This window comes from Scatophagus argus, chromosome 12 (genome assembly GCF_020382885.2).
Source record: "Scatophagus argus isolate fScaArg1 chromosome 12, fScaArg1.pri, whole genome shotgun sequence".
Lineage (NCBI taxonomy): Eukaryota > Metazoa > Chordata > Actinopteri > Scatophagidae > Scatophagus > Scatophagus argus.
The window spans coordinates 14,180,734-14,196,277 of record NC_058504.1 but is presented as its reverse complement, the minus strand read 5'-3'; the positions used below and the strand labels follow the sequence as shown (position 1 = coordinate 14,196,277).

The 15,544-nt window shown below is 42.8% G+C and overlaps 1 protein-coding gene across 2 annotated transcripts; it reads right to left on the bottom strand.

The window, feature by feature from the left end:
* Positions 1-254: 254 nt before the first annotated feature.
* Positions 255-13,237, bottom strand: spon2a (spondin 2a, extracellular matrix protein). Of its 2 annotated transcripts, none has more exons than XM_046405907.1 (7): positions 13,123-13,237; positions 10,615-10,646; positions 8,307-8,526; positions 5,827-6,047; positions 2,232-2,423; positions 1,715-1,886; positions 255-1,477 (listed from the first exon to the last, which is right to left on the bottom strand). In XM_046405907.1, the coding sequence occupies exons 3-7, from the start codon at positions 8,524-8,526 to the stop codon at positions 1,290-1,292; spliced, it is 993 nt and encodes a 330-aa protein (XP_046261863.1). In that variant the 5' UTR covers positions 10,615-10,646; positions 13,123-13,237; the 3' UTR covers positions 255-1,289. The 2 variants fall into 2 exon arrangements, with proteins under 2 accessions (XP_046261863.1, XP_046261862.1); XM_046405906.1 differs by lacking the exon at positions 13,123-13,237 and adding an exon at positions 12,060-12,267 and having other exon boundaries at positions 256-1,477.
* Between the last annotated feature and the right edge of the window lie 2,307 nt (positions 13,238-15,544).

The window sequence follows — 15,544 nt, the reverse complement described above, 5'->3', positions numbered from 1 at the left end:
CCATCAGAAAAACAGAAAATAATACATTTACATTCATTTATCCAAATACCACAAAGAAAGCAGAACCATGAAGTGCAGAGTTATCAAAGTTTAAGCTAGAGAGATATTGTGGAATACATCTAATTTTCATCTATAAATATCCAGAACTGTGACTTCTATCTTGGTGAATATAAAGCATCATAACCTTGTCATACTGCGATATTTATGGCTGTGTATTTTTGCATTTGGACCGTGAGTTCTTCAGACACAAATAAAGAAGTGTAAATACTGTTCAAATTATTCTCTGACATACACAAATAAATTGACTTCATCATGTATTAGTGGAACATGTGCAAATCAAGAATGTTCTGTAGTATGATAAGACTGTTAAATATAGACGATGCATTTACATACATGATAGCACTTTCCAACTGAAAAGCCAAACAGGAGACAATAGTAACACAGACTTGTTCTACTTGAAAAACATACACCTCCATATTTATTCATCAATGATAAAAGATAAGATAAATCATACAGTATATACAAAAAACATTAAAAGAAATCATAATACAAATATTTATTTTTCTTTCTACAAAATCCTGCATCTTATTATAAAATAAGCCGGCTTCTTCAGAATAGCTTTAAGATTCAAGTCATCTATAAGGCGTTTCTTGTCAAAGGTGATATTTATAAATCAGGGCGTGAAGTTATTTTGAAAGAGCTGCATGTGCCATGAATGTATGTAATGTAATGTATGTAATGCAATGTAAGTTATGTACGCAAACAAACGTCCCCATGCCTGTCAAAGTATGTAGTATGTGCAAGGACTCTTGTGTGTTTGTGTGTGTTGAAGATTTGTTAATGTGGTGTGTCGTGATCAACCTACAGATTAAATGCATACGTAGCCATGTGACGAGGAACAAACCATAAGTCTCATGCAGGTGTTTTTGGGGGGGGGGTGAGCGGAGCACATTTCTTACCATTTCTTCTATTCTGCATCCACAACAATTTAAAAAAAAATCACTTTTTATCCAAACACATTTAAAGTGTTATCTCAAACCTTAATGACTGCCCGATGCTCTGCTACACTCAGACTTCAGTTTCCTTTTAGTTCCATTAAAATACACCCAGAGGGGTGTGCACACTAATACTAGTCTTAAATTTCTACAATTTGACCGTGACAAATACAAAAATCCTTTTCATTATCGAGGAAATGCTCAAGACACAGCGACATTTCTCAGTCCAGCAGTAATAACATGAGAGTCCCAGTGTTGTATACTGGCAGTATCTGTTCTTATGTGCCCTGTGGGTTACTGGAATCTCATACAGCTGTGTGGTACGCATTCAGCCTGTTCCTCCAGCTCAGGGCAGGGGGTGCCAGCATTGGCTGGCCGCAAGAGAATGTAGCGTGTGCGGTGGCGGACACCACCTCTGGAGCAGGGACCCAGACACAAACCCCAGGATGACCAGAGAGACACTTCACAGTCCAGTGGAGTCACTGAATTTAGGGGAGAGATTAAAAGAAATTTAAAAATATATATGTATGTGTGAGTGAAGAAAGACAGACTTAATAAATAGAAGTGTGTGTTTTTAGCATTTATATGAGATGTGGAACTGTTTAAGTGAGACTGTGAGTTCAGACCTCTGAAACTGGAACCATGTTATAATCTCCACATAATCCTAATCAGTGGAATATCACAAGTTTTTTGACCCACTACTGACTCTGCAGTCTTACCTGAGAAACGCTGAGGACTGATGGAGTTTGGCAAAATGTGATTGGACATTTGGGTCTGACGATCAGGTGATCTGGTCTGTCGACTGATCTTTACGCTGGCAATGGGTGGAAGCGCCTCTAAGCGTGGATAGTAAAAGGAGTTGGCTGGATGGTTCGGCATCTGAGATGTGATCTGCAGCGAAGAACAGTCAGGCATATTTCATCAGGAGAGCCAACAGAGAAGGTTCAGATGCACAATAGCCCACTTTAAAACACATGCTGTGGAAGGATAGATGGTCTATTATGTAAGAGAGGCCCTTTTTTACTCAAATCATTTCAGGTCAGGCATGAGGGCTGCCAAGCAATCATTTAAGTGGAGACAGCTAAGAATGATGCCTCATCCCCACACTGCTAAGCCATTTCAAGATTAAGACGAACACCATCCACCTTGCTTTGTGTTTGGAATGAACACACAAATGACTAAAGTACTGAGTCCTTATGATGGTTTCTTGTATGTGTGAACACTGCTCTAGCTCACCTTTGTGATGTTTTCTGGGGGACTGGTGGGGAAGTTGGGGGAGGAGAAAGTGAACCCACTGTCTGTCCCTGCATCATAAGGCTGGAGGTCTATTGTCACTTCTTCTTTCCACTGGCCTCCCTCACAAAGGTTTAGGCTGTCCACACCGACAAACCAGTCAGGGCTGGGGATGATCTTCACCATCAGGGACAACTGTCAGTCAGAAAGAGAGAGTGGAGTTAGTTTAAACTTAACAGTCCATGACAAAAGCATGGTTAGACCATGACTGTTTATGCCTGTGTACTCCCATACAGTAGACCAACATTACTTGATAAGATTAGATATTTATTCATCAGTTAAGATGGCAACTTATTAATCTCAAGCATGACTAAAAGGATTTGAGGAGTGAGGCCATAAAGTGCTTTAGAATCGCGAGGATTAGTGTCTTTGAAGCCAAGGGGCAATGTCAGCCTGTCCATCTGTCACTTTGGTCAAGGCTGAAATATCTTGACAGTTACAAAATAAATGCTAAAAGCACTCACTTCTGCTTATCAAGTCTGTCTTTCTTCACTCACATGTACTGTTTTTTGGTTTTTTTTTTAATCTCTCTGCCTCCAATTCAGCGACACCAATGGAAATTTGCTCTGCACATTCGATGATGGTAATTCACCCTCATCGAATCAATTGATTAGCAAATTTTGTACAGTATTTCGGTTTATGGCTAAATATACGCGATGACTATACTTTGTGTTTAATTCTGATTCTGAAATATTAGAACGTTAGCATGTTAACATCATTACTGTGAACATGTTAGCAAACTGACATATGCATTTAGCTGAAAGTGCAGCCTCTAACATGGTTGTATAGTCTTTTTTCTTTCTTTCTTTGTATGTATGCGAATGTGGTTTTGCACTGATAAATTGACACAGATTTCTTTACTTTGTCAAATGAAAGTGAAACTACAAAGAAAATGTAAAGAAATACACAAAGTCTACAATCAACCCTTCAGGTTCCAGAGAGCTGGAGTGGTAATCTAAGCACAGCTGTGATTATTTTTCAGCTCCAATCAAAAGTCTAACTGAAGTGAATTTGATTACACCATCATCATAATGTTGTATTATTGTGTTATAGTAAGTAATAATAAGATAAACACACACACACACATGCACACACACTACTGATTTATAAACTTTATAACTTATAAATGCAGGGACTGGAACATGTGTGCGCCCACTCAGTTTTCCTGTGCAGGGTTAGACTGTGTCTCCTGTGTGATGGATGTTTCCTGAGAGCTGGTGACCTCATACAGGAAGTGGCCTGGGGGTCAGCACACGCTGAGGTGGCAGACGCCCAGAAAACAGCACATTTGAAAACGCCCCGTCACTTGCAGCCTGATACTTGAGGACCGGAGCAGAGCTGCTATGGCTCGGTTAGGGTGGGTGGGCTTGGACAGCTTTTGGATGGCTAGGAAAGGGTGGCCTGGAGTCGGATGGAGCTCTGCTGGATAGAAGATTGCTGGAACAGACACCAAACCGGTGCACCAGGCACCACTCAGAAGAGGAGACGGGCAGTGTCAGTGTGACACATGGGGTCTGTTTTCTTGCCTCTGACGCACGGCAAGAAACACAGAAACCAAATCACAAACAGCTCTGTTACTCTTCAGAATCCTCCACTGATCCCCTTCTTACTTCCCTAGTTTCTTCCCTCTTCTGCAAACACCCCCCATCCCCACCCCCCACCTCCGTCCTTTTCAGCCTCCTCACAATACTTTTTTCCAAGAAGTTCTGTCCTGCTATATCCATCAGTCCACTCAGCGAAGATGTCTACTCAGGGGTATCCCTCATCACCAGCTTGATCAGTTCGTGGTCGTTTGCAATATACAGGCCAGGGAGCATCTCTAGAGACAGTGACTCAAAGCTCCAGCGATCCCTCTCCCTTTTCCTCGACCAAAACAAATCTTTCACAAAGCTAAGGAGAGAAGACATGCAACTCATGAACGCAAGCACCTTAATGATCAGGAGCTGTCCCATTTTCTGTAGTCCTACTGATGTTAGAAAGTACTAAATCTTTAAGAATAACGCTTGTTGCATCCTGAATGGAACTTATTTGGATTTATCTGCCTGTTTTGAATTACACCTTTCACAGCAGCACCAGGAGGCTCATGAATATGGAGATAGGAATCATATGTTTGGGATTTTTGGGGGATTGCGTATGATTGTTTTGGTTTGTGGTGAAGAAAAAAGGGATGGTTTTTATATGAGTGTACAAGAGCGAGAATAAACGCAGAATATCAGATTTAGCTCAGACAAACAATAGTCATACTGTGTTTCTTTTTCCATTATGCCCGCTGACCTTAAATAGATGGGCCCTTTTAAAAGCCACCATAGACAACCTGTACCTGGATAACAAGCTGATTTTTAAAGACCATAGGGTTCAAGCAGTGGAATAACCAATAAAGAGATTTAGGTCACTAAACAGGCACAGTCCAGTTTCTAAAACTAACATGCCCACCTTTGCTCTTCACCTCTTTCTGTTGCATTCATTAGCTGCCTATACTTTATTCATAAAGCAATACCTTTATTTCTAGTTCTAAATGTGTGAATAGTATGACACACTCTTCCACCAGGTCATGCCACATTCCTACTTCAAATCCTTTGCTTTTGTTTAAGCCCTGAGCCCAAATTTAGCTCGAGACTCAAAAAAAAAAGAACACCGTGACCCTCTGCTCCTAGTCTCACTCACTATTCAACAGCAGCACTACCCTGTAGGGTAGGGTAGGTAGGATAAGTCATGCTGTACTTGGACCAACACCAGTCCACATCCATCAGCTCATTTTTCAACTTAAATATGGGGTCACATGGAGCCAGGAGTCAGTTTACTAGATTGAGTCTGTCTGAAAGTAACACAATCCAACTAAAAGCACTACAGAGGTTACTAATAAACACATTTTATCTAGTTTGTTTAATCTGTACAAAAATAACATGGGTTTTAGTTTATCTGGGATTAAAAGTTAAGGGTATGTCAATATTCATACCCATACCAATGTATAAAGTCATCTTCACTTTTCTCTGTACAGATTAAATGGGATATCAGCTGTTAATTAGTGAGCTTTAGAGGTGCTGGTAGGCACTTGTGTCTGGGCCAGACAGAGCCAGGGTGGTTTCCCATGTTTCCAGCCTTTACTCTAAGCTAATGGGCTTCTTGTTGTACCTTCATATTTACCACACAGATGGGGTATTGATCTTCGCAACTGTCTCTCGACAAGGAAAGGAATAAATGTGTCTATTCCTTTTACTAAACTTAATCCTTAGCCTCTCATCCAGATCTGACAGAGTTCAATGGGACAGACAGCATCACAGCACAGACTGTGCAGGATGGATGTGGGCGTTTGTGGCTGTGGGGCTTCAGCAGTTGAGCTAAACATAGTGTGATTGGATAGTGGAAAGAAGTAGTGAAGTGTTTGGTCAGAACGGATGGACAATATTATGTAGAGGTCCAGGTCACCACATGACTAAATAGATTTAGTCATAGAGGGTTTGAGTGACTTACTATGTCTGAGCATGTGTGTGCTTTTGTGAATGAGTATTGCCTCTACTTAAGTTTTATTTGCGCCTACCAGTGAGCTCCGGGGCTGCATGAGCAACTCCGTGGAGCTGTGCCCAATGCCGTTAGGGATGCCGGCTGTTCGGTACATGGCGCCAACTGCGCGTCTCTTCCTGGCCTCCTTAGCCGCCTTCATCATCTCCACCGTCACCCCTAGCTCAGCGAAGTTCTGCACCCCTGTGCTGGCTGTGGCACCCTCTTCCCACAGCCGAAAATGCCGATTATGGCTTACCGCTAAAGGGAGAAAAGAAACACAAGAGGGAGGAGGAGACAGGAGTAAGATGCTTATTCGCTGGAATGCATATCAATGTCAATGAAACACCACAGAGCCTCAGTCAGACGGTGAGATCATTTCCACCATGGAGCCTGCATGTATTTCAACGGCTGCCTCCTACTTCCTGCCATTAAACAGATAATTCTTAAAGAATTGCCTGCATGGATGTCTTTGACATTATTGTATGGTTATAGTTATCTTCATCTATCACCGATAAAACCACAGCACAAGACGGAGCTGCCAGGAGATAGGTCAGGATCTCGGAGTCGGCAGCCAAATGGAGGAAAAAAAATTCTCTAACAATTTCGAAAACCCTTATTTATACCTTTTCATACACACCCCTGGGCCAACAGAACCATTTCATTCACATTCTAATATTAAGTTCTTGTTGTCTATGTACTCTGCTGAGAATCAGGTTAGATTGAACTGTATGTAGCACAGGTTCTGGAGCGCATTGAAACCCACAGAGCCACCAGCCTGGGCCAGTGGTTTTAAGGGCAGAGTAAGGTTAGCCAGAAACACGCTGACAAATGCTCTGATGGTTCTGCCTTACCTCACTTTTCAGAGCTGCTTACAGACATACATACACAACCATGCATTTATACTTAAATACTCTTGACACATGTATTAATACACACACCACACAGAGCCACACTCAGAGCCTGCAAAGCACACTTCACACACTATCTTGTTTCTCCCAAACTGCCATTACTTACGTCCTTAATTGTATTTCCATTCTAACAATTTTCCCACAAGCGTCAGGACCCCGAAACTCGATCACACATCACATTTAAGCCCCACTAAGACGTTAAAGCTCACTTCCCGCCTCTCCTAAATTGCTGGTCTTTTTTCATTGGCCAAGACAAACTCCATTCCTTCTTCCCTCTGGCAGTGTCCTCGACCCCTTATCCCCAGGTCTCTGCAATAATACAAAGCCCCCAAGCCCCTTGACAGATTAAACTTTTCTTTGTGCTGTGACAAACTTGCTTCCAACGTTCTTTTATCCCCTACCAGCAGACTACCAGTCATCTCATTGAGGCCCTTATGTTTTTCTTTTCTTATGACAAAGCCCACTCTTGACACCTGCCGCCATACATTCACCGGTGCCCAGGAACATAAAAAGCCATTATGAGTTTGTCAGAATCTCCGATGCCTGTCTCCATATGGAATAAGTAGGCCATGACCCGCTGGCAGGACAGTGGAGCACCACTGAGAGAGCTGGAAACCAGACAAAGCCACAGACAGTGATGCACAGGGGCAGTCCAACACACATACATGCGCACACATGTACAAACATCTGCCATCCATCCCATGCTCCACAGCTCAAATAAAATTAAAAAATAAAAGAGGGGCCTGAATTGCTTCTCCTTCTCCTCCTGGTTCTGAGGTAAGCGGTCTGACCCCACCACACCCCAACTGTCATCACCCACCTTCACAGGCCTCAAAACCTCTCCTCCAGTGTTTGCCGCCAATACTGTGGTAAACCAGCAGAAATGTGGGAAGTAGCGTAGGATCAAGTTGAAGAAATAGAGAAATATTAACGATATGGCTGGACAGAAGTTCGAGAAAGGAAAAAACCCATCTGGTTGCATTTAGACAGTCTTTTTTATTGCTCTCTGCGTCTTGCTGCTTGGCTCATTAACATCTCTCACCCCCATGCCTGTGGGCACTCATTATATAGACAAAAGTATCGGGATGGGGCTGTTTTTCAGGTAATGGGCTCGACCCCTTACTTCCAGTGAAGGGAAATCTTCAGCATACCAAGACATTTCGAACAAATGCTGTGCTGCCAACTTTGTGGCAACAGTTCGGGGAAGGCCCTTTTCTGTTCCAGCATGACTGTGCCCCTGTGCACAAAGCAAAGTCCATAAAGACATGGTTGGATGAGTCTGGTGTGGAAAAACCCGACTGGCTCACACAGAGTCCTGACCTCAACTCCATCCAACACCTTTCGAATGAACTGGAACGGAGATTGCGAGTCAGGCCTTTTGGTTCAACATCAGTGACTGACCTCACAAATGCTCTACTGCAATGATAGGCAAGCATCCCAATACTTTTGTCCATATAGTGTATGTGTATGCTGACATTAAGGCCCTTAACCTCTGTCACATGATGGGAAGGATAAATTGTGTCTTTAGGTGAAGCTAAGTCTGAATTTGCCAGCACTTTGACTAAGAGAGGTGAACCGTCTGACCCCTGTCACTAGCAGACTTTCTCACCCATGAGTTTGGACCACTGTGCAGGAGGCCGGAACAGTGGATACTGCTTGGGGAAGGCCTGTGGGCTCCAGTGACCTGTAAAGACCAGGATGTAGGAAGCAGGACCCTTGGCTGTGCATTCTGTCCCACTGAGTGGTCCAGCAAAAGTGAGGGAAAGCTGCAGAAGAGCAACGAGTAGCTGCAGCAGCCAACCGCATGTCAGGTGGTCTGTTGCCATCATCTGAAAGAAATAAAGAAATGAAAAATGGTTGTGTATGTGTTCTTCAACCACAGTAAAGGTTTGCATATGGTTCAGTTCCCTGACACATTTTCTCTCTGAAATGCTTGGGCATGTAATGCATGCCCATCAGAAAGCAAATGAAAGGATCTTAACATGAACACTTAGGAAACCAAACCCAGACAATTCTGGAAAATCAGTATAACGGGGGAAATTCCACGTCCCTGCCCTCGTATCACAACGCATACATTTTATCTAAGAACAAAGCTTATTGAGCCCATTGACCCTGAAGCCTTCAATTAAAAAACGGTAATGTCTGCCACTGAGGCTGGCCTAAAATAAAACAACACAGATGACATCTCTGAGGACAGATGAAAATCCTGTCTGCTCTGCTGCTCTGCTGACCTCACCAACTGACCATCCGCTGTCCACAGCCTGCTGAGTCAGACTATTAGGAGAGAGGAGGAGGACACGTGCACGATAAGTGCTTGAAACGCTTTTCAGCCTTACTTTTCATTGTGTTGGGATGAAGAGTTGGGCTTTTGCTTGCGAACCTGCTGTCAGTGAACAGATTAGATGTAATCAGAGGCACTCAGGAGTAGCCCTCTCTCCTCCTTGTACTGCTGAACACACATCCTTTCATCCCATATTTTGATCCCGTCTCTGCTCTTTAAACCAGCTTTCCGTTTTGTGTGGGTGCCGAAGTAACAGAGCAGCAGCCAAAAAGACAAAGCATTCTCTTGAAATGTATGTGAGAGTCTCTCTCTGTGTACATTAACTTAATTTACTCAGCATTTGACTTTTTAAGGCTGCATCTACAATGTGAGCTTTAAAATATCCCAGAAAACCACCCAAAGAACAACAAAACATCATAAATAAATATTCACGCTGTGAAACGCCAGTCATGTGTTTATGTCCAATTTGCAAACATTTTAGCCAAATAAGACCATACTGATTTAAATACATTTTGTGAAAATGTGCACTGTGAAATATTATTTAAGTTATATCCAGCAGATGTTTCAACATCGAGGTGACAGCTCAAGACTTGATGACAGATGAATTTTTCTCTTTGTGTGTTACACAAAGGGAGGATGATGTTCTATGGCTGCAGCCTTGTGTGGCGTTTTTTTGGGTTACTATACTATAACAAAACCCCCAAGCAGCTGCAGAATGCAGACAGTTAAATTTGGGCAAGTCAACCAGCGAGCACACACACACACACACACACACACACCGATGCACATAACACTCATGTCCTGCTGCACATTGTCCCTGAAGTCTATTTCCAGTGGTCAGATAGTATTACTCTGCCAACTTTTCAGTGTAGCCTTATATGTCACTGAGTGTTTTATCAATTCCCTGTCTCTATTAAATGCGTATTAACCAGTGCACAGTTTAACAGCCAGTCATAAAAATACCTTTAGTATATAGACACACAGGGCACAGCTTTGATCTCACTGCTCACTCATCCAATCATGTCACTGGTTGCGACTGGGCTGCCCTGCAGGAGGCAGATAAAGCTCCAGGTTGAGCTGCTTAACTACAATTCAAACAAGTAACTTTCTTCTGGAGAAACTTCATAATAATATTATTTTCACACTAATAAAAAGCGTTATTTTGATGCTTGTGATTGAGCTCCGTGTCCTCAGGTTATTGGAGGTTGGAGCTGGAGGTCTTTCACATCAGTATGTGATCTTAACTGCTACCTGTTGGCTCCGTCCAGTACAGAAAAGGAGGTCAGTCATGTCACAGGCTGTTGCAAAGATGGACCTGTTTTTCTGTCTATTTTACACACACATTCCGGACAAGGCAGGTCAACAAATTTAAAATTCACAGCACGACTTTGAACATGATGTCCTCGTCCAAAAGATTTGTTTCTGATACTGTAAAGGAAGTCATAAAGTGGTTGTCATGTGATCTCTGTTGCTATAAATCCAATTAATCAGATGACCCGTATTCTACACTTTGGCTAAGCTGACCTTTCAACCTTCCCTCTGAACTTGTCACACTGACACTATAACACACTAAAGAGACATTTCTTGAATTCCCACACCGACACACTGAAGTTCGTCAGTCAACCCACACACTGACCTGCTATCAGCTGATGTCTGCTGCTGCTGCTCCTGGAAACACAAACAGTAACAATAAGTGACTGTAATGTGTTTATTGATGCAAACAGAGGCACACATTCATTTCTCAGTCACGCTAAAATCCACACTGTCGCACATATACGTCCTCACACTGCTGCTCACATCAGTCAACGTGCAGAAACACACCGCAGTTTTTCTGTCAGGCACAAGACACAATAAAAAGAGGGGATGTGGCACAGAACCAAATGTAGACGCCGCCACCCTATGGGCACCTTCACTGTGTAATTACGGCAAACTCATGCAGAGATAATACACACATGCAGCTCAGCTCATATACACAGGCACGCAGGTATGCAGGCAGAAGCACAGATTTGTGCGCACAGCGGGAGGTATGTTCGTTTTTAACAAGGGGATTGTGGGGAGGTAATTTGCTGTTTTCACTAAGATTTTTCTCCAGCAGTTTTCAGTTTTGGGCAGTGGAGGAGTTTAAGCTGAGAAAAGAAAAGCGCCACACTGTCTTAAATTGGTGTTTTTACACACTTGTATAATGTGCACTGTATGCACAATTTCACCTTCAGCCATTTGCACAGAAATGCAGACAGATGCACTCAGCCAGCCATGCGTCACAACAGGAGGTCAGAAACTTGACTGTTTCTCGTGCAGGTCAATGAAGACAGTGTGAGTAGCTGTGCAGACAAAGAGACGAGTGAGGAGGGCATGCAGATTTTGGTTTGCCTGTAGTATTTTAAAGAGCAGTGAGAATGGACAGTGTATGTGTTTATCTGTACATTGTACGTATGTTGCACCAGAGAAGATGAAGCAACTACTGGCAAACAATAAGCAAATAAACTGTAATTCCAACAAAAAAGAGCAAATTATTCTTGCATGAGTACAAACATGACATAAAATACCTCTTCTGAGATACAGTTTTGTGTACTTGTGTATTTGCTACTTTAAACTTTTACTCCTCTACATGTAAAAGGAAAATTATGTAGTTTTTACACACAGTGGCAGTTCTAGCAACAAAATATTTTGGAGATACGAATCTGCACTTAAAAATATATATTTCTACAATATGATGCATTGTTGTACATTAAACCACTAAAAAATATACAAGAAGTGAGGTTGGTTCCTCCTGCTTATTGGATGATAATTTGACATTCTGAAAGTCACCCCTTTTTACTAACTTACATTGCATATTTTGCTTGCAGTTCTATCCTACATTTCATGATAATATACCTTTACTTAAAATTGACATATTGAAAAGAAATGCTTGTAATGAAGTATTTTTACATCGTGGTATTGCCACTTTAACTTAAATAAAAGATCTAAACATTTCTTCCACCGCGGCATGCATTTACTCAAAAATCCATTTTCCCAAGTTAAAGAAACAAGCGGCTGGGTCTGGCGAGGCTGGAGAATGAATGGAGAGTCAGTGTGTCCTACCTGTGTTGGGTCAGTCAGTCAGTGACAAGAGTGAAGCTGCGGCACAATCACACGGTTGGGACCTCAGAGGGGATACGGCGCTGCTCGCCCTCTCACTTCTTCTTCTTCTCTTTCTCTCTACTGTAACCCGCTGTTTGGTGCAGCCTTATCAGCCTTTATCCCTCTGTCTTTATCTCTCTTTCCAAAATTCTCTCCTCCTCCCTTCTCTCATTGTATCTCCTCATATTACCCTCCTCTCTCCTCCCCCTGCTCCTCTTTTCTCCCCCTACCCTCTCCTTGTATGGAAAGGCAGTTAAAAGCCTCGCTCCTCTCCTCCACTGTCCCTCTCCCTCTGTCTTTCTCTCTCTCTAGCCTTTCAGTGGCTGTGTAAACTCAGCAACCTCTTTACTGACAAGGTAATCAACACCACATTGGCCTCTTAACATACACCACTCAGCGCTGTGTATTTTCTTACCCTGGTTTCTTCAGCACACTTGGCGGACATGAGAGGTGTAGTTTGCTGAATAATGGCAATAAAACAGGAAGAGAAATGAGGAATGGGGCTTACGCACAGACGTGCAGCCTGGATAACAGTCGTCTGGACAGAAGCACAGGCTTCTGCAGTTAATTTACTGATTGGACATTGCGGACAATCAAAAGGTTTTAAATGATCTTGCTTCTCCTTTCAAATAGTCCGTCTGACTTGCGGCTGGTCCAGATGTGATCTCAGCTGAGAAACCCCTTTTCCTCAGGTCAGTCTGTGTGTGTGTGTGCGCGTGTGGGTGTGTGGGTGCATGTGTGTGTGTGTGTGTGTGTGTGTGTGTGTGTGTGTGTGTGTGTGTGTGTGTGTTGGAGATGTGTGGTCATCAGTTCCCACAGCTGGTACACACATGGATGGAACCAGGGAGGTTTCTCCTACAGGCCGCCACTCACTTATCAACATGTCAAAGCTCAGACTAAATGAGGCCGTGTGTACGTGCGAGTGTGTGTGTGTGTCTGAGAGCGTGTACGAAATCCCTGCGAACTTTTGCTACTTTCCTGGTCAGCAGTCTGCTTATATTTCATCAAACCATCTCACACATACCTACATATTCTGGTCAGGGCTGTGATCTACTTTGGAGCAAATACTGCTAGTCAGCTATAGACTTGACCTGGCTAACATCAGCCAAAAAGAAAGGCAGCCCTGCCATTGGACAACTGCAGACCTTTAAGTCGGCTCAGCCACGTCACTGGCTCGCCTGTGAACCTTTCAGGAATGAGGGAAGACGAAAAGAGCAGACAGAGGAAGAGGAGGAGTGGGGTTAGATATGGATCAGGTAACAATTTAACAAAGCAAACAATTATACCAGTCTGCCCATCTGTTGCTTGATTTCTTTTCTTTCTTTACTCCCATCTATCTATCTGTCTATCTATCTATCTGTCTATCTGTCTTCGTCTGTCTATCTATCTATTGGTCTGTCTCTGCAGTTGAAAGTAGGTTACAGGAAAAAGCCAGACTTCCCTGCTGCTGCCCACTGATTAATGACAGCGCGAATAGCAGCCAGATTGACTCACGTTAATGAAACGTCGCTGACACACTGTCAGATACACAGGTGTGCGTGTGTGTCTCAAAGAAAAAGATCACAATCATACAGCAATGGACATTTAGACAGATCTATATGGGAACTGATGATTATTTTGATTACTGCAACACAAATCCGTATTGGTTAGAGTTCAACCATATGCTGCTGTGACACACACACACACACACACACACACACACACAGGGTTAGCATTAGAACACCAGATACAGCAGAAAAATGGCTGCAGATTTCCTGACTGATGCAAATCAGTCTGAAAGTTTTCTTCCCGTCGATCACATGCTCGCTTTAATGGTACAGCAGAAAAGTGAGTGAAGCAATGAGAGGCAAACTAATCACAGAGTGCTGGACCTGGACCCTACTAACTCAACACCAAAGTCCCTCCAGACCCCAGACAGGAAAGAGCAGCATTAGAAACAGATAATATTGACTGTTTATTGTGCTGTAGTTAGTTGCCTCTTTAGTTTGTTCAACATTCCAGTTTAGCATGCTAATTTTTGCTAATTAGCATCACAAACACAAATTAGCAGCTAATGGGGACATTAAAGCATCATTTCTACCTCTGACACGGAAAAGGGCGACCATTCAAAGTTGGAATTCCAAGTCAGAAACTCAGGCAAGATCCATCTAGCACAACTTCACCGACAAAAGCACACGTCGGTACAGCAGTCAGAACCCTTTCATCACTTTTTTCTCAGCGTTGTGAAACGTGACAGCTTTGTAGCTTTCATTTCCATGCGGTTGAGTCGTGCCTGATTGCGCTCTTCACAAGCATGCGATCCTGACATGCCTACACATCTCCCATGTCTGTTTAAGTGTGCTAATCAGTTCAAGCCCGCATTGGTTACTTATGAAGCTCACACACTTGACATGAAAACATCTGCTTGCTGTGGGCATCCATGTTTTCCCCCGCAGACGCACTGGGAATCAAATATAGATTGAAAACCAGCAATACCGACTGGGAAACATCAAACCCTGACTTACAGTGGAGTGCAAAGTTTGTGTCATGCCTGCTAGCATGACTTGAAACATTAATATATATTTTAGGCTCAGTAATTTACTAAAACCTCTGGGTGCTGTAGCTTTTTGAAAACATTACTCGTACAAGACGTTTTGGTTGGAGAATATTTCCTGCTATTTTCAGTTTTTACCCAACCCTATATGGTAAGTGAAATATACTGCGGTGTAATGAAAGAACATGTGCATCAGAGAGGCTCACTGATTGTTAACCATTTCTAGACAATAGTGTCAATTCATCATTAATTTCAGTTATTTCATGAGATTTGATGACAATAAGAAAAATACAAAATATAACCAGTCTTATAGGTCAATGGATTGTTAGTGCTGGTCCAATAAAAGATGCAGTATCTGAAAAAGGTCTGAGACAACATCTGAGTCATTCAGTGACTGGAATAATATTTAATCATTCCAAAGACAACCAAAGACAAATATTTATCCACTCAGCTTCGGGGTTGGTAGTTTGATCCCTCCAAGCGGGATAGTTCATCTGTCTGGAGACTAATTCATCACGCAGACATGTATGCACAAGCATGCGCATATGCTAAGTTCCTCTCACACACACATCCCGATCTGTCAAACTGCTAGTCTTTCTCCCCTGTCAAGACTCAAAACAATATTCTGCTTTGTCAATGTTCTCATCTCATGACCTTTGACCGACTTCAAGTTGTTTTCTTCATTTGTTCTGACCTATTCACTCAAATCAACAGAAGGATGCCTGCGCAGGGTGACTCATCTTCTTGAGCACTTTACTGAATGTACTGACCCATCAGCAGAGCAGGAACCAGTACTCACTTTCTACTGATTTCACCAGTGTGTTCCCAGACCTGATGAAATCTTTGAGGCTTTCAAATAACCTTCTTTTCAAATAACCACCCCCATCCCCGTCTCTTCCTTCTCCTTTTGAAC

What these genes read in the sequence shown, in the direction of transcription:
- spon2a (XM_046405907.1), bottom strand. Translation starts at nt 8,526, where the DNA reads ATGATGGCAACAGACCACCTGACATGCGGTTGGCTGCTGCAGCTACTC. An exon ending in TGCAGCCCCGGAGCTCACTG is followed by an intron (nt 2,424 to 5,826) that starts GTAGGCGCAAAT and finishes TCTGACTGACAG; the next exon opens with TTGTCCCTGATGGTGAAGAT. An exon ending in CCCCAGAAAACATCACAAAG is followed by an intron (nt 1,887 to 2,231) that starts GTGAGCTAGAGC and finishes TCTTCGCTGCAG; the next exon opens with ATCACATCTCAGATGCCGAA.